The 23,878-nt window shown below is 39.8% G+C and overlaps 1 protein-coding gene across 1 annotated transcript in view; it reads left to right on the top strand.

The window, feature by feature from the left end:
• The window catches only part of SCML4 (Scm polycomb group protein like 4), a 172,795-nt gene that overhangs the window by 137,160 nt on the left and 11,757 nt on the right, over nucleotides 1-23,878 (top strand). Inside the window, exon 6 of the mRNA XM_072642986.1 lies at nucleotides 13,713-14,000. Within this exon, the coding sequence (XP_072499087.1) occupies nucleotides 13,713-14,000 (288 nt within the window). The remainder of the gene's footprint in view (nucleotides 1-13,712; nucleotides 14,001-23,878) is intronic.

Here is a 23,878-nt window from a genome sequence, read left to right as displayed (position 1 = left end):
GGGGCTTCAGTATCCCATGGGTCCCTCAGACTGACAGAGCCTTTGAAACCAATTGCTCCCAGGCCCAACAATCACATAGAGGTTTTTCCTGGGCAAGCCTCTGGGCTCCCTTTATGGCTTCAGAAGGGTCCCTGACCCCAATCTCCAAGTTCACCTCTAGCACCATAGATGGGTATTCTCCACTCAGGGGAAAACTGCACATTTATGTAGGAGTCTACAAAGCACCTACTTTGTCTCCCAGTTTTGTTGTACAAGCAGACTTGGGTGTAATTATTCAAATTCCTGAATGCTATTAACATTCTTGGCAAGTTAGTTACTTGTGACATTCTCAGAGAGTCATTCCCTAAAACTTTCTTTTTTAAAAAAAGTCATCAACTCCTCTCTTGTTTTCTTGGGTTCTGTGAGGAAAAAACAAAACCTCTGTTGAGGACAGGTAAAGTGATCAGTAATAAAAATGACATAATTATGGGACAAATGTAATTGATCAATATTTAGAAGAAAAATCAATTCAGTGTAATATGTTAACAAAGGAAAGCCAGCTGGAAGTGAAGACAGAGGGCTAGGGCTGGAATCCTCACTTTACCTCCATGTCTGTGTGATCTTGGGCAAGTCTCTTCTCTTAAGATCATAGATTTAGAACTGAAAGGGAGGTTAGAGACCACTGAATCCATTCCCTTTATTTTATAGTAGAGGTGGGTCTCCCAAGGTCATACAGACAGTTAAGAGACATTTCTGAGCTTAGAATACAGGTCCTCTGATGCCAAGCCTGAACCTCCTCCATTGTGCCATGCTGCCCCATATTCCACTCTTTTGGCCTCCATTTCCTTGTCTTAAGAGGCAACATAGTGTAATGAATGAATGGACTACTGGATGGAACCTGGTATTCTGAAGACCTAGCCTTGGGTTCTATTTCCAGCATTCACTAGTGCATGAATCTGGTCAAGTGGTTAGCCAATTTTCCTGAGTATCAGTTTTTTCCATCCATAAAGTGGGGATAATAATACTTATTTGAGTGATTATCATGAGGCTCAAATGAGACACTATATGTAAAGGACTTTGTAGACCTTAAATCACAATGCAAATGTGAATTATTAACTGTAAAATTCTGGGATTGGATTAGGAGACCTCAAGGTGTCTTTCAGTTTTAGATCTATCATCTTATGGTTTTTGTTTCTGAGTGATGGCATCCCCTTGGAAGGACCACTTCCACGGGAGTACTGGAGCCAACACCAACTAGCCAGAGAGCCAGTTGTGAGTTTTGCGGTGTCAACCAGCTATAGAGCTGATTGTGAAAATGTTCATGTGAGCACCTCCTCTGAAATCAGCAAAGCTACAAATTAGGACCTGGCTTATTGTTTCGTTGATTGTCTAGGCTTAAGTGTTAATAATGTAGATTAAACTTAAAAGTTGTCATGTGTATATTATTTTTTCAGAGAAATGATCGTTTAACATTTACTACCACACCCTTGATTCCCATTCTCTGCCTCTGTTTCCCAATCGATGGAGAAATTTCAGAGTATAGCTGTAGAAAGACCTTCCACTCAGTGATGTTCTGAGATCCAGAAGTTCAATGATGATATTTTAATCTCTGGAATACTAAATAAATCTATTTTGGAATATTATAATTATGATGTCTTCCAGAAGTCCCAGGCACATCCAATCTGTTAAGCAGACTTAACATTCACACCTACAAGTCTTGACAAGAAGAATAAAAGTGTATGAAATTCCAGTTCCTGCTCTTCTTAGTATTTGATTATAGAATCATAAACTTAGAGATGGGAAGGAATTTAGGTCACCTTGTCTAGCCCACTCATATCACAAAGAACAAAATTGAGCTCCATAAACGTAAAGTGACTTTCCCAAGATCATATAGTTCGCATGCAGAAGGGACAGGATTTGAACCCAGGTCCTGTGACTCCAGATTCTGTGCTCTTTCTACTGACGCCATGGAGACTCAAATTAGTTTTCATGTTGATTTTCAGTTTTTTGATTAATGCAGCCAATTATCCATTTGAAATCATAGGCAATGGGGGAAGGGGAGGGAAGGAACATTGGCCTTGTGGGTGGCATTCCTGCTGCTTCCTGGCAGCTTGTGATTGATCCCAGAGATCTCCATCTTCTGGCATGTTCTCACCCCTCCTGCTCCCTAGGGATGAAGAATAGGTTACTTGGCTCTGTTTCTAGGTACCATCTGTGGCTGTCTTGCCTATTTGGGGTTTGTATAAACTCAAGCAGCTTGTCACACACACCTCATGGGTTTGGGGATTGGGAAAGGTAGAGAAACTGTTAACTGGATCTGTTTATATCCTGGCTTTTCTCACGGTGAGAGCTTGAAGATGACTGAAATGGTAAGGGGGAGGGGGTGATAGGGTGGGGAAGATTTTATTAGAAAGTAAGGAAAACATTCCTGATTGTGGGTTTGACTCTTGATGGTGCAAAGAGAAGTGTATGTATGTGGGGGCTTTGATGAGATCCTGGGGGATGTCCCCATTGACTAGTATGTGTTGAAGAGTTACCCATGCTGAGGCCAGCTGCACAGGAAGGGATAGAGCTGTTTTTCTGGAAGAAATCAAGGAAGGGGTGACAACTAAGTTAAGGAAACAGTAGGATTCCAGTAAATGTTAAAACAAGTGACTGACTAGGAGCAGGAGCAAGAAGAGAGATCTTTGGTCAGTGTCATCTAATAGAAAAGGTCTATTATTATTGATTCCACTACTAATTAGGAGTGTTTCCTTAGGCAGGTCACTTTGTTCTGCCTCTATTACCCCATCTTTTCTGGATGCAATCAGGGTAAAGTGACTTGCCCAGAGTCACACAGCTAAATAAGTGTCTGAGGTCACATTTGAACTCAGGTCCTCCTGACTTCAGGGCCGATGGTCTATCTATCTTTTATACCACCTACTTGCCCCCTGTTTCCCCATTCCTTAAGAAAAGGAAAGCACATTTCACGTAGACTCTTCTTAGTGGACTGTTCTGATTTTTAAGAAAGCCAGTGTATAAAAATCCAATTCTACAGACAGATAAATTAAGGGGTGATTGTTCATAGTACATAAGTTTGGGTTTTTGTTTTGCCTTACAGAAGGGTTTTGTTCCTTTAAATAGCAAATTCCACTAATGTTCATTGTAGTGAACACCCATCTATTATGTAGATTACCTAGGCAGAAAGAGGGAAGATATCTAGTCAGTGGTTTTCCTCGAAAATTTTCTCCAGTTGATCTTGTGTGTGTATGTATATTTACATCTCTCTGTACATAGTTGTTTGCTTGTTATTCCCTCTATTAAAATGTTAGCCCCTGGAGAGCAAGGACTAATTTTACTTTTCTTTGTATCTACAATACTTAGCACAGCGCCTGGTACACCGTACAATTATCCCTTCCACACTTCAAGTTTCCCCATGGAGGTTCAACGTATCACAGATCAGCATGAGAAATTAAATGGGAATTTTGGGGATGTTTCACAGAAGCCACAGATGACACAGAAAAGATTTAGAAACTCAGAAATGTATAAAATTTATCATCAGTATTATATAATATCAGCATGTTTTATTTTTTTTAATGCCGTAATAATTCAGACTTCTCTGGTACAAAGGGAGAGCCAAGTAGATTTTCCACATCGTGGGGGCACTCTTACTCCTAACCCCTGTGATGTGGAAGGGATCACTGTACATGCTTAATTAATATTTGTGACTGTCAGATTCAGTCTAGCTCAGATTTTATCTGGCCTACTCATCAATACAAGCATCACAAATGGCAAGACTTCTTTAGAGTCAACCCAATATGGCAGATCTGAAGTAAACTTTGTTTTTCTTTGGCTAAAAAAATAAATGAAATAAAAATATTTGTGACTAATTCACTGACTAGATTTGGAGTCAGATGACCCAGGTTCAAAACCCATCTCTGCTGCTTGATTCCTATGAATCTAATCTATCGGTTAGAGAATTCCACTTAATTCCTTTTGATAAAAGAGTAAAAGGGAAACATCCCAAAGATGCCCCTATTTTTTTATTTTTGGTTCATTTCAATCAAAATTTCAAAGTGAGAGAGAAAAAAACCTAATTTTTTGCGATGGCTCTCTGAATCAAATCAGTTTCCCAAGAATATAATTCGTTCTAAGAATTAGTTAAGGAGGCCTTTGCTTCTGGCCTTGGGGCTAGTAACTGGGAGTGGTTTGGTGGGGGTCAAGAAAGGAGAGAATCAGAGAAATCTTTGTGGCAGAGGTGACAGCCTCTTGACTATAAACATATGAAATTGCTTAACTAGTAAAATCAAAAAGCAGCATTTGTTAAGCACCTACTATGTGCCGTGTACTATACTACTAAGCATTAAGGATACAAAAAAAAGTGGGGGCAAAATCAGTCCCTTTCCTATAAGGAAATTATGATATAAGGGGAGTAGGTGGGAGGGAGAGACAACATGACAACAACTTTGGACAAACAAGATATATACAAGATAGAAGAAAATCTCAGAGTGAAGGCCCTAACTAGATATCTTCCCTCCCTCAGCCCAAGTTGGGGGAAGAGCTACAAAGAACCATCTCCTAGAAGAAAAGTTCATTCCATCATTTCAAAACTGGAACCCACCCTTCTGTTTGAAAGTCCCACAAATAACTTCTTCCATCAAAGCCTTATAATAAGGTCTTAGGCAGGAGCATGAGCATTCAGGATGGAGGAAGTTCAGATGTCAGATTAAAATTGTATGTTGCTTTCTGGTCTACCTATTATATGAGAAAATATGATAGCACTTAAACAGACCCAGAAAAGGTTCACTGGGTTAAGTCCAACACTGAATAATTTGAGCTAAGGAGACAGGCTTAAAAAGAAAATCTATACTGGCCCAAGAAAAAGTTAATGGGAAATGTAATTGAAGCAAATAAAATGATAAAACACTATAGGTAATGCAACCTGAAGTACCCTTTGACCTAGGAAAAGATGAAACAAAAGAGCATGAAGGGACATGGTGGGGGGGAAGCCACTCATGGTAGGAGACATAATGGGTTTTTATCACAGGGAGAGCAAGGGGCAGGACATGGATAGAGAAGTCCTCAAAGAGTCGGAAGGATCCAGAGAGCTCCATTGAATAGGAGACAAGAAATATGCTGGGTTTATGCAATCGGTTAGGCATCTACTTAAAGGTCCATGCCAGAAGGGTCTCATTTCTGTCTCCCTGAGTTCTGTGCCTGTGCTGGAAAGTCTGTATGGCCCAGCTGACTGGGAGGGAACCTAGAGGTTTTATCATCCAAGGTAAGTGATTAGTCTTAGTGTTTAGAGGGGAGCAATGGGGTGGCCTCCTTGAGTAATGGAGACAGAATGTGGAGCCAGGGCTTCTAACAGGTGATACACAGATGGATCCCTGGCATCATGAAAATGCCCCAGTCTAGAGATCTTTCATTAGATTCAGTGAAAAGTCACAGAATCTGTTTGGTAAGTTCCCTTAAGGGAAGGGCTTGTTGTGAGCAATAGGTAATAGAGAAAGCTAGCTTTGCCACAGCTATTTACACTTAAATGTGATGTGCTCCTGAATATATATGCATATATGTAATACTATGTCATATATATAATATTAGAGGGAGAGGGATGATTGATAGGTTGGTAGATATAGATAAATAGATAGGTAGATAGATGGATAGATGGATAGATGGATAGATGGATAGATAGATAGATAGATAGATAGATAGATAGATAGATAGATAGATAGATAGATAGATAGATGGATGGATGGATATTTTTCCCCTTTTCTGAGCTCAGGGATTAGGGTGCTATAGCCTTAGCAAACAACTCAGCCAGTTGAGCTGTGAACAAACCCTTCATTTGGACATTGATCATTTGGCTGGGGGCTTATTGCCAGCTGAAATGTGCCCATTATGTCCAGCCATGCAAACAATCTTGTGAAAGGACAGAAAATCATTTCCTGAGAAAAGCCAGTGAGTCTTAAACAAAGGGATGGAGGAAACTATTGAGGGATCAGGTAACACAGGCAGAAAGCTTCCATTCAAATACCTCCTCCCTCTACCTTGTTCAATAGGGAACTAATGAAAGGTATATATGTGTATACAGTGTGTGCGTGTGTGTGTGTGTGTGTGTGTGAGAGAGAGAGAGAGAGAGAGAGAGAGAGAGAGAGAGAGAGAGAGAGAGAGAGAGAGAGAGAGAGAGAGAGAGGAGAGAGAGAAGCCTATAGTTCACAATTCTGAGACAGATTATTCCTTCAGTAGATAGTGGATTTTGCCTGCAATTTTACTTCAGTGCAGAGTCTTAGAAGTAACAGTAAATGCACTGGGGTTCTTTTTGCATCTGGATTAATATTGCATCTAATTTTCCTATAATTCCTTTTAAAATGTTATTGATATTTTTGTGTTTTTTTACAAGGCAATCATTTCCCTGTCTCCTTCTTCCCTATTACACTCCACCCCCCACCACAACTCCCTCATAACAAAGAAAAGTCGCGCTAAATAGACTAGTACAGCTACTACATAAGTTTGCTTCTCCCAGATCTGGCATTCTTAGTCATCTTACCTCTGAATTCAGTGTAAGTCACTGTGTTTATTCTGAGTTCAGCTGTCATTTTGTGTTGTTTTTAAGAACAATTTACATCATTGTAATTGGGTATTTTCACTCTTGGTTCTGCCTGCTTCAATGTGCATCAGTTCATACAACCTAAGGGATCATAAATTCAGAGCAGGAAAGGACTCAAGAGACCTTCCAGTCCAACTCTCTGATTTTACAGATGAGCAAACTGAGACCCAGAGAGGAAAAGTGACTTTCCCAAGGTCATGTGGGTGGTAAGTAGCAGAAGCAGGATTCACCCTAGGTCCCATCACTCCAATTTCAGTGTTCTTTCCATATCTTCCCAGGTTTGTCTGAGTTCCCCTTATTTGCCATTTCATATAGCACGATAGCATTCCATTGCATTTGTGACCACAGTTTTGTTCAGCCATTCCCCAATTGAAACATATGTACTTTATTTTGTTTTGTATGTATATATCTATGTTTTATTTTATTTATCATACCTATATGTATATATACATACACACACATATATGTAGTTTTAGGCTGCCATGAACATTTATTGCTATGATGATTTCCCCAACAATGGCTTTCTTTCAGGTTTTATTTGATTCTGTCCCTTAATCTCATGGAAACAAGCAGAAGGAAGTCAATGACTTGCAGGCAATGTGCACCGTGACCAGCTGACTGAGGGGAACAAGGGCCCTGGCTGAGATGGAGCTAGGCTCTTGCCTACCAGGATCTTATGCCTGTCGTGTTCTTTCTTGATTACTTTCCCCTCTAGCTCCATCTTTCTCCTTCTGTCTCTTTCTTTTGAGCCCTCTATTTCTGAGTCTTTTCTCACTAGGATAGTGACCAGACAACATTTACTAAAAGGAGATTCCTGGATGAGAAGGCTGTCCTTGCTGTTCTCAAAACCTGTAAGAAAGGATTTTCCTAGTAACTGTGACCACAACTGCATCAAGGAGGGAGGACGATGTCCAGCTTATCTGAAGCTTTAATGCTATGTTTGTGGAACATGCAACTTTAGACAAAACTTAGGTTCCTGAACACAGCATAACCCTTGAGTTTGAGTAGGTGTAGCCCATTCTAAAGTGTATCCTTCCCTCCCCAATATGGGAGATTTAAATAGACTATTGTTTTCAGAGGAGGAAATCCCCTCCTCCTAAAACATGGACTGTCCTTGTGTGTCTAAGAGCTATCCAAAGTGGAAGGGGCTGTCATTAAAGTAGTGAACTCTCCATCACTGGATGTCTTCTGGCAGAGACTGGCTAACTCCTTGTGCTGGAGATGTTTCAGAGGGGATTCGTGCTTCAGGAAGGAGTTGATTAGATGGTCTCAGGTTCTGTGTTTCCAAGATTAATGGTGGTATAGAGAACTCTGTGCTTACAAGGGTTGTCAGAGACTGATCCTGGAAGCACTGTCTGTTGTGGCTATTTGGACTTTTTTTTTTCTGTTCAGGCATTCCATTGGACATCACACCAAAAGCAGATTGTTCTTAGAAGACAGACAAAGATTCACTAGCAGCATCACTACTCCCTGATTGAGTCAGGATATTGAAAAAAAAAAAGGAGAGAGAGAGAGAGAGAGAGAGAGAGAGAGAGAGAGAGAGAGAGAGAGAGAGAGAGAGAGAGAGAGAGAGAGAGAGAGAGAGAGAAACACAGAGAAACACTCAAACATGCACACCCCCCTATGGTTCAGTTGACTTGGCTTGGATTTCCTGGAGTCCTCAATAATTAAATGGGCTTGAACAAGGGAAGCTTGATTGGCTTCCTTTTGGTTTAATGGGAGTAGTTAGAGTGGCAGGATAGCAGGGCTGAATTGTGAAGGAATCTCTTTGTAACTGCTGGACAGAAAATGATACAGAAAGTTCAAGCCTGTCAACAGGCATGTGTGATTGCTATGTTACTGAACAGGCACATGGCTCTCAGTCAGGGCGCCCACACAACCCAACCACACATCCGCTGCCCCTGCCTTATTTCTCCGTGGTGTACCTATTCCTATCATTCTGTACCACACTGAAAATTCAATTTTCTTTTTTAGTGGTTTTAACCATTTGTTAATAAAAGTCTATGGGATGGTGGATAAATTCATATTGAGTTGGTCTTCCAAGTCAGGAGCCATAAAGAGTTGGGTTCAAATCCTGCTTCTGACCCATTCTGGATTTGTATCATATTGATTGGCTTCTCAATGGATGGGGAAGGGGTTAGAGAGTGGGAGAGAATTTGGAACTCAAAATTTAAAAAAAGAATGCTAAAATAAATAAATAGAAATATATGTATGTGGGTTGTATATGTCTGTGTGTCTCTATAACCCTTCATGGCCCTGGGCCCTTCCTACTTTAAGTTTTCTTTACTCCCACTTTTTCTAATGATCCACTGAAGGCCAATGTCAGCCTTCTTGCTGTTTCTCTTATCTCCCAACTTGCCTTTTTTCCTGTTGTCTGCCATGTCTGGAATGCTCTCCCTCCTCACCTCGACCTCCTGGTTTCTTTCAAGGTTCATCTTAAATGACAACTTCTACAAGAGATCTCTTCTGGACTTGGCTGCTGGTGCCTTCTCTCTGTGGTTACCTCCATATATATATTTTATGAACACAGTTGTTTGCATGTTATTGTCTCCTATAGAACATAGTATCTGGCATTCAGTAAGCACTAAACAAATGTTTGTCGAGTGGCTGACTATGGGCAAGAGATATAGGAGTTAAATAAAAGGAGGCAGATAGAAGTAGTCAAAGGAGACTTGGAGTCACGAGACCTCAGTTACAGTCTTGCCCCTGTCATTAATTACATTAATTACATGCTTCCCTTAGATTAGTCACAACCTCTTTGAGTCTCTGTTTTTCTCATCTGTAAAATGAGATTGCTGGGCTAGCTCCTAGCTTTCTATCACTTCTTTTTCTTCTTAACATTCTATAGGTCTATAACTTTAAGAAGTTTTCAGCCAGGGAGATTTATTGAACATGAGAATGAGTTATTGATAGAAATTATAGTATTTTCTTCCTTGGAAAGTTTCTACATAAGATACTTCTCTGCAAGGGTTTCTTTAGGTACAATCTTGGCTAAAATGGGCAGGGGGAGGAAGGGGACATAGGTACAGATTTATGACTTCTAATATTTTTTAAAATTATTTTATTTTTATTTTAGGAAATAAAACAAGTATTTCTATAACATAGTATAATAAAAAAGATGATTATACAAGAAACTGGAAATCCATTATGTATGACTCGCTATTCCTTTTAAATATATAATACAGTTATGTAAATTTCTTTTTTACTTTTTTCTCTTCTTCCTTAGTATGTTTTAAGCTAGTCTATCTTACACTGTAGTCACTTTTACAGCTGGTCATGATTTATGTTTATCTGTCCTGGACAAGCATTTTAGTCATGGAATAGGCAAGTTTCACATTTATAAGTGATAGGAGAAGGATGTTTTTTCTGGGCTTGGATATTTTTCATCCGTTCAGAAAGTAGTTGTAGTCCTCTCCAAGGATCATAGGATTTAGAGCTAGAAAGGACTTTAATGTAAACTAGTCCATCTTTTTCATTTTACTCTGTATATCTCACCTAGAATAAAATTTACTTTTCTCCAGATGTTTGGGTGGTTTGGCAAATTATCTATGTTGATATTCAAACTTTGATATACCTCCAAATCTTAGTAGTACTTCTATAAATAGAGTGGCATTAGCATGAGGCCATGAGGTATAATAGGGTATTGGATCATGGAGTCAGGAAGACCTGGGGTTGCATTCTGCTTCATGCACTTACTAGATGTGTGATTCCATGCAAGTGATTTAACTCCCTAGTCATCTTCTCACTAGCTGCCTTGAAGATGAGCCAGAAAGTCTGGGAGGATTTCACCCTTTTTTCAAAACTGTCCTAAATCCCTGCCCTCTCCCCCAAATCCATTAAATCCTGCCCTGACTCCTCTGCCAAGGCCAGCCTCCTTCCTGATTCATAAAGACTTCCTCTCCTCTTCATACCTTTCCAATTCTTAAACCATAATCAAACCCTGTCATTATTCCTGGAAAGGGCGTGTCAGTCTATCCTTTGTGGTCTTACCATCCGCACAATTTTTCAAGTCAAGATATCCAGTCCAATCACCATTATTCCCCTCTTTGTGTCACCTCCCCTTTTAGAATGTCTGCTCCTAGCTACATACTGGTACCTACCATTCTGAAAAGTGGTTTGCTATTATGCAAATAAAATAGCTAAGATTTCCATATCCTTTGACCCAGAAATTACCCTTTTGAGCATATACTACAAGAAAGACATTGACAAAAATGTCTCTAAATAGACTAAAATATTTATAGCACCACTTATTGTGGTAGCAAAGAATTGGAAAGGCAGTAGAAATCTATCAATTGAGGAAATGACAACAAATTGTGTTACATGGATGCAGTGGAATATTACTAATCTATCACAAACAAGGATCATGATGAATACAGACAAGCAAGGAGAGAATTATATGAACTAGTGCAAAGTGAAGTAAGTAGAGACAAGGAAAAAATGATAGATAGATAGATAGATAGATAGATAGATAGATAGATAGATAGATAGATAGATAGAGGCTACAACAATGTAGAAGGAAAGAAGAACTACAAAACAATTGAAAGTGGTTTTTATAAAATGACAAAGAACAAGCATAGCCTCAAAGAAGAGACACAAAAGACAACTTTTCTCTCCTCCTCCTCCCCATGGGGAAGGGAAGCACATGGGTATGGAAACTGCAAATGATGTCATCCTTTTATGATGTGTGGATTGGTTTTGTGTATTTTTTATTTTATTCTTTTAAAAACTAGTTGGTATAAGGAATGGCTCTCTGGAAGAGGAGGGTGAAAGGTACAAGGGGAAATATGGGTCATAGAAAACACATCAATAAAACTACTTAAAAAAAAAATTTAAGTTCCTAGAGGGCAGGGACTCTTTTTGTTTTCATATTTGTATCTTTAATGATTAGCACATGGCTAATGCTTAATAAATACTTTTCATTCATCCATTTAATCATTCATTTTATCTCTCTGGACCTCAGTTTCCTTATCTGTAAAATGAGATGATTGTAATTGGTGATCTTTGTCCAGCTCTAAATTTATAATCCTTTGACCTACTAGGTTTCTGGCATGTTTTTCATTTTCTGATTTGTTTCTCTTGAAGTGTAGACAGAAATTTTCTCTTTCCTTTCCTTTTTTCTTTCCCCTCCCCTCCTGCTTTCTTTTTTCTCTTTTTTGCTTTTCAAAGAGGTGCCTAAAATTTTAGTCCCTAAAAGTTTTTGTTCTCCTTTCTCCTCCCTTCTCCTCCTCTCCTCTCTCCATCAAACTTGTGGTGTTGAATAGGGAGTTGGGGATATGAGACTGGAGGTTAGGATAAAGGTTAAGGCTAGTTAGGTGGATCTGAGAATCAGCAGCATAAAGACAATTGAATCCCTAGGAGCTGATGAGATCATGAAGTGAGATAGTATGGAGAAGAGAAGAGACCCAGGATATAGTCTAAGAGGGGTACCCATGGTTAGTGGATATGATCTGGAGGAAGAACCAGTGAAGTGTGAGAATGAGAATTGGTCAGAAAGGTAGGGAAAAAGACAGGACAAAGCATTGGCACAAAAATCCAGAGAGCAGAAAGTGTCCAAAAGAAAGTGTTGGCTAGTGTCAAAGGCTGCAAAGAGGTCCAAAAGAGCATGGATTGATAAAAAGCCATTACGTTTGTCAATTATGAGATCATTGGTATCTTAGGAAAGAGCAGTTTCAGTTGCATGATGAGGCTGGAAGCCAGACTACAGAGAGTTTAAAAGACAGTAAGAATAGAGGAAGTAAAGGTACTGTTTGTAAATGATTTACCAGAGCCAGCAGGGATATTGGGATCACAGAAAGGAGAAATGGGAGTATGTTTGTAGATGGCAGGGAAGCAACCAACAGACAAAGGCTGATGAGTAGTGAGACTGGGGACGATAAAGGGGCAATTTGGGTGGGATGGAATGGGATCAAGGGTTCACATAGAGGAGTTTACCTTGTCAAGAAGGGTCACCTCTTCACATGAGAAAAGGTGGAAAGAAGGAGATTCTGGGGAAAGCCATTTGAATGATGTGAGATGTGGAGGGAAGATTAGTGGGAGAAATCAATGAGCTATTTTTATGGTAAGCACTTTGTAAGATGTCAGCTGTTATTAGTAGACTATATATTATATTTACTATTTTATTGACTATTATAATTATTTCTATCTTTCAGTTAACCATATTCCCACCATCATAATGGCTCTCATTTATATCCTGCTGTCAAGTTTGAAAAGCACTTTACCCACACATCTAATCTGAGCCTCACAACAACACCCTTGCAAGGGGGCGCTATTATTATCTTCATGTCATAGACAATGAAACAGATGAGGTTAAGTGACTTATAAGGGTCACATAGCTAATGTCTGAGTCTGGATCTTTCCTGCTTCCCTTTCTATCCCTTCTACTCACTAAACCACACTGCCTAATCATACCTCTTTTCTGGATACCAAAATTTTTTTGATTTTTGTCTACTCATGGAAAAAAATTAAGAATTTAGCATCCACCTAGATAGGTAGGGGCAGGTCTTTACTTCTTGACCATTTTGAGGAAGGAAAGATTAGGGAGGAAGAAATGAAGGAATGTTGGAAGGTTCTGTTCTATGGTCCCTCATAATAAGTTGCTGGGTGATGGCCCTAGAAACTCTTTTCAGAGGATTTGATTGATCATTAGACTCTTGGGCTTCCTGTGTGGTAGTGTTTGAAAAACACAGGCATCCCCTCCCTTCTCCTCTCAGAGAATGAATGAAATAGGTATTTTAATTTTTTTATCTTATTTTTTGGTTAACAAGATGTGGGAAATCTCTGCTGATTTCTTTTATCTATATTACACCACTCCCCAAATTCACAATAAGGATACAGTCTGGTCTGGACGTAGGATTTCATTGATTAGAATGAACTCTCAATACCTTCTCTGCAACTTATAGTCTAAGAGAACTGCCTTCAGCACTGAGAGGTTAAGTGATTTTTGTCTAGGGTCACTCAACCAGGATATGTCAAAAGCAATACTTGAATTCTGGTCTTCCTGGCTCACTACCCTCAATTGTCCCTAAACTCCCAACATTCTGAATGTTTGGGAGTTGACTGTCAGGGAAAGGTTTGTCATGCTACAGTGACCATTGATCTCTTGTGTTGATCTCTGCTTTTCTTTTTGCACTGCTTCCTTGCCCAGCCAAAACTGTCATCTCTGAAGATTACCTGGCGGACCCTGTGGGTATGAAGCGCTACAGTGTGGACCTCTCTGATTCGGCCTTCAATTGCACGGGCTCTTCCTCTTCCTCCTCCTTGTATTCTGGGAGGCTGAGCTCTGGAGATGGATGTGTTGGGAGAGGCCTCACTACTTCCTCCTGCAGTCACCGCTCTGGCCCCATGTCCTCCAGCGGCCCCTCAACTGCTGGTCTGAGGCACCAGGCATTTGGCCTCATGAGGAATGGCACTTATTTGGAAGGAAACAAAAGTGGTAATGTAACCCCATGGATCTCACCCTTGTGTAACAGTCAGAGGTCGAGATTGAGGGGTTCTGCTCAGAGGACTCTTGAGAAAGTGGCAGTTTCTTCTAGAAGCCAGTATAATTTATAATTTCCCTGCCAAGTACAACATAGCAAAAGAAGATCTCACCTGGTGTTAGGAGGCCCTGGCCCTCTTCCTTTACTGCCTCCCACATCCCTGCCTGTATCTTTTAAGGCAAAATATCACATTGCTCTTATCCTTGGCTTGCAGACGACCAGATCTCTATAGATTGCATACATATATAGCCAAGCATGATCAAAAACACTCTCATGTATGTTTACTTTGCTCTACCCAGCACACATGGGCCATCTCCAGAAGCCTCCCCCAGGCTCCAATCTGCTTCATTACACAGCCAGCTCCTGGTAGTGGGGGGTAGAGAAGCAAGGAGTTATGGGAGCCAGCTTTTCAAGGAGGTGGAAGATCTGGGAAGGAATCAGGACCCTTCTGTTAATCTTTAGGTTCATACCATAAGGCTATAAACCCTGCCCCATGCCCCTCCCCTGGCATGACTTTTCAGGCTAGAATGAAGGGATGAGCACTCTGTCTTGGATATCATTTTCCAAAGGGAGGAGTCCCTTCCCATTTTATATTTGGAAGGATGATAGGACAGGGAAAAAAATTAACTTTGGTGCCCTTCCATCTCCTGTTCAGTGATGATGATGATGATGATAGCGAACATTTGTATAGAGCTTTAAGGCTTGTAAAATTCTTTACAAGAATTACCTTATTTTATCCTCACAACAACCCTAGGCAGTAGGTGTTATCTCCCTTCCAACCTCCTGGCTCCTCCTCTCCTTCCTGATAAGAGATCACTTTTCTCTTGTTAGCTTTGGGTTCTCTAAAACATCAGCTCTGAGGTTGTGACTGTGTTGTCCCCAGATCTGTTATCTTCACAAGTGCCTTATCCTGTCAAATTTGTCCTCACTCCTACTCTCCAAGATTCCATTAGGAGAAAAGTAATTTTATTGTAATAATTAAATGAACCCATCCTCTGTCTTTAATTCTACAAGGCACAACTCTGGAGTTGGCTACGTAAAGTATTGATGATAGACAACACAGGGGGATTCTGGGAACTTTGAGCTTTTGTTTGTGATACATAGGACTGGATTGGTCACAACATAAACATCCACTTGCCAGGGAGATTGGCATTTTCTGGCTTGGACAATATGGGAATATATAAACCATATTATTATAACATATTCTTCTTTGGACCTGCTTGCATTTTGTTCCCTAGGAAGTAGCCTTCTTGACCTATTTTTAGATCAGGCTTTACTATTCAAAAATAGAACCAGAGCCAATATGAAGCTCGTACTAAAGGCTAAGGCTTGACAGAGCTGGGAGTTCAGTAAGGAGGCAGGGCCATAGCCATAAGGTGTTAAGATAAGTAACTGAAAAGAAGGGGAGAGATAAAGAATTTCGATCTAATTTTGTGGGAATTTAAAAATATATATATATATATATACAAAGATTTAATTTGAATTAATTGAATAAAAAAAGAAAACTTTTCTGGGGCAGCTAGGTGGCACAATGAATAGAGCACCAGCCCTGAAGTCAGGAGGACCTGAGTTCAAATGTGACCTCAGATACCTGACACTTACTAACTGTGTGATTCGGGCAAGTCAATTAACCCCATTTACCTTACCTTTCACACCCCAATTGAAAAACAAAACTTTTCCTATACAAAGTCGCAGAAGGCAGAGACTGGATTACTGGGAGTTTGAGCCTAAATTAGGAAAGAAGGAGAAGCAATGAAAGAGGGCTAGGCTGTGTTTTGCCCAGGAATGCCCTTGGCACTAGGAGTGGTTTATTTCCTAACACTCTGGTAGGGATGGGGGCTGGGACAGGGAAAGATTTTGAATAAGCATTGGAAATAAAAGTCTGCTTTAAAAAAAAAGAACTTCACTCTATCTCCATAGAAAAGGATATTGGTAGCTACTTTGTCCCATTCCTTCATTTTTTTTTTTTTTAGAAAAAGGAACCTGCAAAGGCTAGGTGACTTGCCCAAGGTCTCTTGGATGGACTTGGGATTTGAACACCAGACTTTTGAATATGTATGATGATTTAAGGTGGCAGAGAGCACCAACACATGGGGAACAAGGAAAGGCTTCCTGCAGAAGAGGCACATGGGCTAAGACTTGAAGAAAGAGAGGGATTCTGGGAGGTGGAAGTAGGCCAGGAATGCATTTTGGACATGAATAACTCTCTATGGACATGGATAGCTTGAATGAAATCTATAATGCATGAAGACAGTGATGCAAGACAAACCTAGAAAAGCAGTCTTCAGTCAAATGTGATGGGCTTTCATTGTCAAGAAGCACTATGTTCTATACTAGATATCATAGGGAGCCACTGAAGGTCCTTGAGCAGGGTAGTGGCATGGTCAGATTTGTGGTTTAAGAAGACTATTTCTTCTAAAGTTCAGTTAGACTGAAGTTAGTTAGATTGAAAAGGGGAGTGACTAAAAGCTGAAAGTCCATTTAGGAGACTGTTGGCTCTTAGCATGGCAAATACCAACGACTCTAGCTAAATGAAGAGGTCCTATCATTTACGTTTATATGGCTTTTCTTTCAACCTGTCCAATCTACCCTCACCTGAATTGATCAATAAACATTTATATTAAGTGCCCATTATGTATCAAGTGCCAAGCTAGATGAAGCAAAGGCAAAAATTAGGCAATCTCTGCCCTCAGTCACACCTTTGACAATACTATAGTTTTCTTACTAAGATACCACTAAACAACTTGGCTCCTCTGAGTAGTGCTAAAGTCACTCAGTCCATTCCTGATTATTGTTCTAAAAATCACACTCATCACGAAAGCACTGAATTATCTCTAGGAATAGTAGTGACTTTGGTCATAAACTTGGGGAAGACTACCAGACACATCTCCCTCCCCATGGTGTAAACTGAAATCATGTATCTTATGCAGTCCTAATAACTGTGTAGAAGGCCATGTGCAGATGGCAAGAATCTGGTGTCATGAAGGACCACTCGAATTTCTCCCTCTAGTGAATAACTTGGTCTGTCTTCCTATCTTGATGCACGTGACTGAGCTTATCTGTCACACTTGTCAATGTAATGTGAAGAGTGTGTGTACATGGCCCACGCTTCCCTGGTTTTTGCTTTGGTATTCAGGTGAAGAAATTCTCTGAGAGTGTGTTCCTGTCTCTCAGCCAAGAGAGAATTGCTGAGAAATATGAAATTTCAAATAGCTAAAACTTTCTGACTTTTGCATTTATCAGTAGACTTCGAAGGATTCTCATCCATAATTAGATCCAAACTTTAGCGTTCAAAATACAGAAACAGGGTAAATCAGATCTTAGTGCAGCCTGAATTTTTATCACATACTGTCATTTTGCTGGGTTAGAGTTTGGAGTTGTCTAGGGAGAGAATTATGAGTTTGAATGCTCAATACTTATAAAGCTGTCATATCCTGAATCACCAAATGGCAACATTCCGTATCTTCGGTTGATCTTCTCATCACCCAAATGGTTAGGTTCATCATGTTATAACAAGTGACATTTTTATAGGTTTTATAGTTTAGAAGGGGGAGTTACATATGTTATCTAATCCAATCCATTCCCTTCCTCTCCTCTCCTCTTCTCCTCTCCCCTTCCTTTCTCTCTCTTCCTTCCCTTTCCCTTTCCTCTTTTTCTCTCCACTCATTCATTCAGGAAGTAAACAAGCATTTATTAAAATTTTACTCTGTCAGATACTGTGCTAAGCTTTGGGGGATCCAAATACAAAAACAGAAGTCTATATCCTCAAGAAGCTTATTTTCTGTTTCCTCTCTCCCGAGCTTCTTTTCTTCTGTCTCTGAATACACACACAAGCACGTTCATACTCTTTGTTCATAATTCTCCTGTAACCTATCTCATTCTGACTTATTGGGTGCATGTTTTACCTCTTCTGTCACATTGTAAGCTCCCTGAAGGCAGGGAGTAGTTTTGTATAAGCTTTCTTTCCCCACAGCACCCAGCCCATTGTTTTTCTCTGTAGTAAATAGTCAATATTTGTGTTCAATATCTGTGTTGAACTGAGTTGAATGGAACACCAAATATGACAATAAGATAAGTGAAATTATTCTATAAGCCCCAATGAAATATTAATATCATGGCTTCATAGTCACAATTCATAACCACATCCATATTCCCTCTATAGGAATGGCTGTGCGTAAGCATACCTAAATGAAGCTTTTCTCCATACTTCAGCAGAATCTCCTCTGCTAATTTAGTGACAGGTCAACTAACTCATGGATCTTGTTATATTATATGTTCATGTAAGGGTATAATAATAGAGATCTTTCCATACTGAAGTTTGTCTTAGAAACATGTCCTCTTTTCTAACTTCAAGAAAAACAAAACATCTCTATGGTGTTTCTACAACTTCCACACAAGATAAAAGGGAAACAGCTGGAAAGAGCAATTAAAAAATTCAAATGTTAAAGTTGGCTAAATAATCCTTTATTACTTGTTTATGGATGTAGCATTTGAAGACCTGACTAAACCAGCCTCCTGACTGCAAAGTTCAGTAGTATCAAATTCAAATGTACTTGTAGAAATTTAAGCATATGTACATTTAAACATCATCTCTTCCTTATCTTAGTAGAGGTGGGACATCTAACCTAAAATAAACAACCAAATAGCTTGGACAAGTAAAGAACGTGAATGCTAGAATTTGCTAATTGTTTTTTCCTACACACTGGCTTACGTTCAGTGAAGTCTGTATAACCAAGAGATGTAGAAAAGGAAATTTTACCTTTAGGAAATACCTTTCTGTAAGCAAACAAAACAAACACAAAATATCAGATGTCTTTTTGAAATTCTTAGCTTTTGTCCATTATTAATAGATTTGGGGGACTTTGATACTTCCCTCCTATCTAAAAATGTAACCCTTTTCCATGAATCATTCTAGGGATTTTCCTACTGCCTCCACCCCCCTCCACCCCCCCATAGCCATACTTCATACCCATAATGTGATTGGATTATTATACAACTTCTACCAGAAAGCAAAAGAGAAGTAGGACATAATGCTGTTGCAAATATATAACATTTCCATTACATTATTGGTTAAATAGGCTTCCGTGGGTTAACTTCTGATCACAGCCTCTTTATAACCTGGTTTCTATGAGAAAACGTAGAAATGAGTTCCACATGTGATAGAAATGAAAAACATCTTTTCCCTTCCACCTCCCAAACTGTTCTGCATTAGAAAGAGCCCTGGCTCTGGAATGAGAGGTCTTAGATTCAAACCCAACCTCTCACACGCCACTCTTTCACTGGGCATTTTAATTTGACTATCTCTCATTCTTGGAATACTATCCTTCAGGACGCCTTCCCCAAGTGCTTTTAATTCCAGTGCCTTTCCCCTATTAATTATTTCCTATATAGGTTACTTGGTATATATTTGTTGCATTTTGTCTCCCTGTCTCTCCCCCATGAAGGCCTTTTGAGGACAGGGATTGTACTTTACCTTTTTTTTCTCTATCCCCAGCTCTTAGCAAAATGCCTGACACATAGTAGGTGCTTAGTAAATGTTTATCGAACTGAACTATCCCTCCTCTTCTCTGCCAACTCCTTGAAAACAGGAACTACTGTCTTTTAGCTCTCTTTCCCCATCACTTATGCATATAGTAAGCATAGAGTAGGTGCTTAATGAAGGATTATAGACTAACTAAATTATTAGTGTCTCCATTTTACAAATGAGAAAAGTGAGACCTAGAGAAGCAAGGCCTTGGCTCAATTAATGCTCTGGTTAGTAGCGGGTGCAACAGTGGAACTCAAGATGTGTATGGTGCAGTACAAAGAGTTCTTGACGGGGAATTAAGTCTTAGGTTTGAGTCCTGCCCCAAACACTTTTTAGCTATATCTCTTTGGGCAAGTGTTTTAACTTCTCTGAGTCTCAGTTTCCTTATCAATAAAAAAGAAATAATAATGATACCCACCTTCCAGGGTTGTTAAGAAGATCAAATGAAATGCTAAATGTAAAGAGGTTTGCAAGTCTTAAAGTGCTATTTGAATGCCATATGTAATGATGAAGATGATGACTCCTTATTCCTTGTCCAGCAGTTTTTCCATTCCCCCATTTTTCAGATGTGAGCTGAAAACATGCACAGATTCATGATATACATGAGAGGATTTATTGAGTTTTCACATGGGTGTGTGAGAAGCAGAGAGACAGAGTGTGCCCACATGTAAAAATGTGCTGGATTATTTAAAAACTAGATTCAAAGCAATTCCATTCCTGGGAATTATTATTTCAGCTCAAGAAAAACATTTCATTATACCTCCATTCACAACTGGGTCTCATTTTTCATAAGCTTTTGGGCTGTATCCAGGGAAAGGACATCACTACTTACAAAGCACTCCACACCATGAGAAATGCTGGCATTTTCACAAAGGCATTTGTCAAGCAGTTTGCATGTTTCACCAGGCTTCGACACTACATTTTTTTCACATCTGTCATGTGTTCCAGCTAACCTATTAAATTTGCCTGTCCTGAAGATGCCAGGCTGAATTCATAGATCTCCCTGACACCTTTGCAGCAGCCAGTCTGTGTAGTTTATTTATTATCTTTATAAGCACAGACCACTGCAAAGGTTTTACAAACTTGCCGTTGGGTGAGTCCATTTTTCTTCTTCCTGAAGTTGGTTTATGGGCTGCTGTTAAATCCTGGGCAAATCTTAACATGTAACTTATGTGTGCTGCTGGTCTTTGCCTAGTACAATTATATGACCCACCCCCATGCCCACAGAAGGTCCACACTGCCAGGCCACTAGACATTGGTCCTATCCATGACCACCTTCTCTCTTGCTTCACCTACCTGACAAAAGTTTTCATGGAATGTTTTACAGGCAGTAAAGCATATGCTCAGTTTACTGGTTGGAACAATCTCAACAACCAGCTTGAAAGTCAAGACAACCAGATTCTAGTGAGAATTCTGCTACTAATTCACTCTGAGACCCAAATTTTCTCATTTTCAGAATGACTAGATAGCTTGTACAATCTATTGGATTCAATCTGACAAGCACTAATTAAGGCCCTACTATGTTCCAGGCTTTTTGCTTGTGTGTTTGTCCTTCATTCTTAAAGAGGATCTTGACATCAGAAAGGTGATGTCATGACTTATAAGTGATATTCCAGGCAGTCACTGTGCTAAGGATGCCTTTACTAATTAGCATTTTATAGAACCTACTATGTACCAGGTACTATGCTGAGTACTTTACAAATATTATCTCATTTAATCTTCACAACAACCCTGAGAAGGTGGGTGTTATCATTATCCCCATTTTACTCTATTAAGGAAATTGAGGCAAACAGATGATAAGTCACTTGCCCAGGGTCCTATAGCTAGTAAGTATCTAAGGCCAGATTTGAACAGAGGTCTTCCTGACTCCATGCTTAGTATTCTATCCACTCTGCTACTAGCTACTTGATCCTAAGATGATACATGAAAGTATCCCTGTCCTTAAGGGGTTTAAATTCTACAGAGGAAAACAAAATATACTTTAATAAGCAAATACAAAATAACTTGAGGACGTCAGCGTTGTGCTGAAAAGTAGAGGAATCAGGAAAGGTCTTCATATAGGAAATAGAACTAGAGATGGGACTTGAAGGGAGCTAGAGATTCCAAAAGGTGAGGAGGAGCCCAGACAGTCTGGGCAAAAGCATAGAAACAGAAACTGAAATGTCGTGAATGGGGGAAAGCAAGCAAACCAGTTTGTCTTGGAGCACAAAGCATATAAGAGAGAGTAATATGAAATCAGTCTGGAAACAGGTTAGAGCAGGATTGTGAAGGACTTTAAATGACAAATAGAACTCACATTTTATCCTAGAGACAATGGGGAGAGACTGAAACTTTTTGAGGAATGCTGTAAAATGATCAGAGTTGTGCTTTCAGAGTGTGGTGGATGGGTTGGAATTGGGGAAGGGGGAGACACTGGAAGCAAGGACACCAAATTCTCAGGGTTTTTAATTGCTTAGGTTAGGGGTGATTATGTATGGTCTGAACTTGGGTGGTAACAATTTGGCTGAGAAGAAGGGGAATTAGAAAAACTAGTCAACTGGTTGGATAAACAAAGGTGGGTGGGGTGAATGCAAATGAAGAGTTGAGGACAACTCTGAGGTTGCCAACTTGGGTGACTGGAAGAGTAGTGCTACTCTTATTGGAAATGGAGGAGTGAAAAGCAGGGATAAGTTTAGAGTGAAAGATAATGAGCTTTATTTTGTATATGTTGAGTTTAAGATGCTTAAAGTTAAGATATCTGACAGGCAGCTTGGCGATATGGGACTGGAGCCCAGAAGAGCCATGAGGATTGGTTATATGTACACACACACACACACACACACACACACACACACACACACACACACACACATATATACATACACACACATTTGGGAGTCATCTGCAAAGAGATAATTGAAGTTGATGAGATCCTTAAGAAAGAAGCTACATATAACAGAGAAGATCCAGAACAGGGCCCACACATGGGAGGCATTACATGCATGATGTGGATCAAAGGAGAGTAAAGGAAATGGAGAAAGATGAACTAGACAGGTAAGAGGAAAACCAGGAGAGAATAGTACCTTGAGAACCCAGTGAGGAAGAGGAAGTCAATGCGCTATGGAAAGGTCAAGAAAGATGATGAGAGCAGTCTCTCGTAGTTCTACAAATTTCTGACCCTACTACGCTCCAGGCCCTAATTCTCTATTTTCTTTTAATTTTGACTAGTTCTGAAGTCTCTTTCTTAAAAATGAGCTTTTCTTTTTCTATACAACCAGCTGAGGTACTATGGGAAATCAGCTCCCTGAGCTTACTAAAAAAGAATCCTTGCTTTCTATAGACTCACCTGTTCATTTATCTTCATTTTTCTTTATTCATGCCAAAAAGAGGACGTTAGACTCAACCCCAGTCTTGACAGCTACAAAATCATTAATGGCACAGAAGACTCCCAGTCTTTTCTAATCAGAGCACCTATTATCCTGATTAATTCAAATGCTATGATGAAGTGGGATTCAAAAGTATTTGACAAATGTGATTTCCTTGATTCTTAATCCTCTTGTTGAGTACAGATGTCTTTTAACACAATGGCATTCAGATGGCTTTGTGATGCATTAAAGATTTCCAAGAGAATGTTCCAGTGCAGAACACCTTCTCTCATCCACATCCCACAGAGAGCAGGAAGGAAGACTTCTTAGCATATGAAATCCCTACTCCAGTGAAAGTGCACACATGCAGTGACAGGAAAGCAAAAGGTCTGTTTTCCTCAGTTTTAATGGAGTCCTGTGTGTTTTTCAAATACTTTACAAGAAGAGACATATGGGGCATCTACAGTCACCTTGATCTACATCTTGCCAGATGGACCCAGATGGGTTTGGAGGAGAAACTGAGGCTGGAGACTTTGCACAGCCCTGCCTCACTTAAATCCAATTCACTTGCAAGTCATGACATCACCTTCCTGATATGGTCCTCTTCGTGAACAAAGGACAAACAGCACAGAAGAGAAAATAGGAAAATAGAAAACTTCTGTGACCCCATGGACTAAGAAAGAGACGTAGGAACTCTTAAATTTGAACCCAGACATTCCATAGGTAACCTGGGAGAGTTCATTTCATCAATGCTCAGTGCATTCATTTTTCTATCTAGAAAACGAGAATGATTCCTTTCTTCTAAGACTGACTATTTAGTGACTGGATATTGGGCATTTAGCCTATTGGAGATTTCCCATTTCTTCTACCTCTTTTTTTTTTTTTTCAATTAGGCCTGAGATTTCATTGGTATGAGCTGTTGCCAGTGTGGAAACTCCTACCAATGCCGATCTTCTTTTAC

Source organism: Notamacropus eugenii, chromosome 2, assembly GCF_028372415.1.
Source record: "Notamacropus eugenii isolate mMacEug1 chromosome 2, mMacEug1.pri_v2, whole genome shotgun sequence".
NCBI classification, from domain to species: domain Eukaryota; kingdom Metazoa; phylum Chordata; class Mammalia; order Diprotodontia; family Macropodidae; genus Notamacropus; species Notamacropus eugenii.
This window is presented reverse-complemented; position numbering and strand designations above follow the sequence as displayed.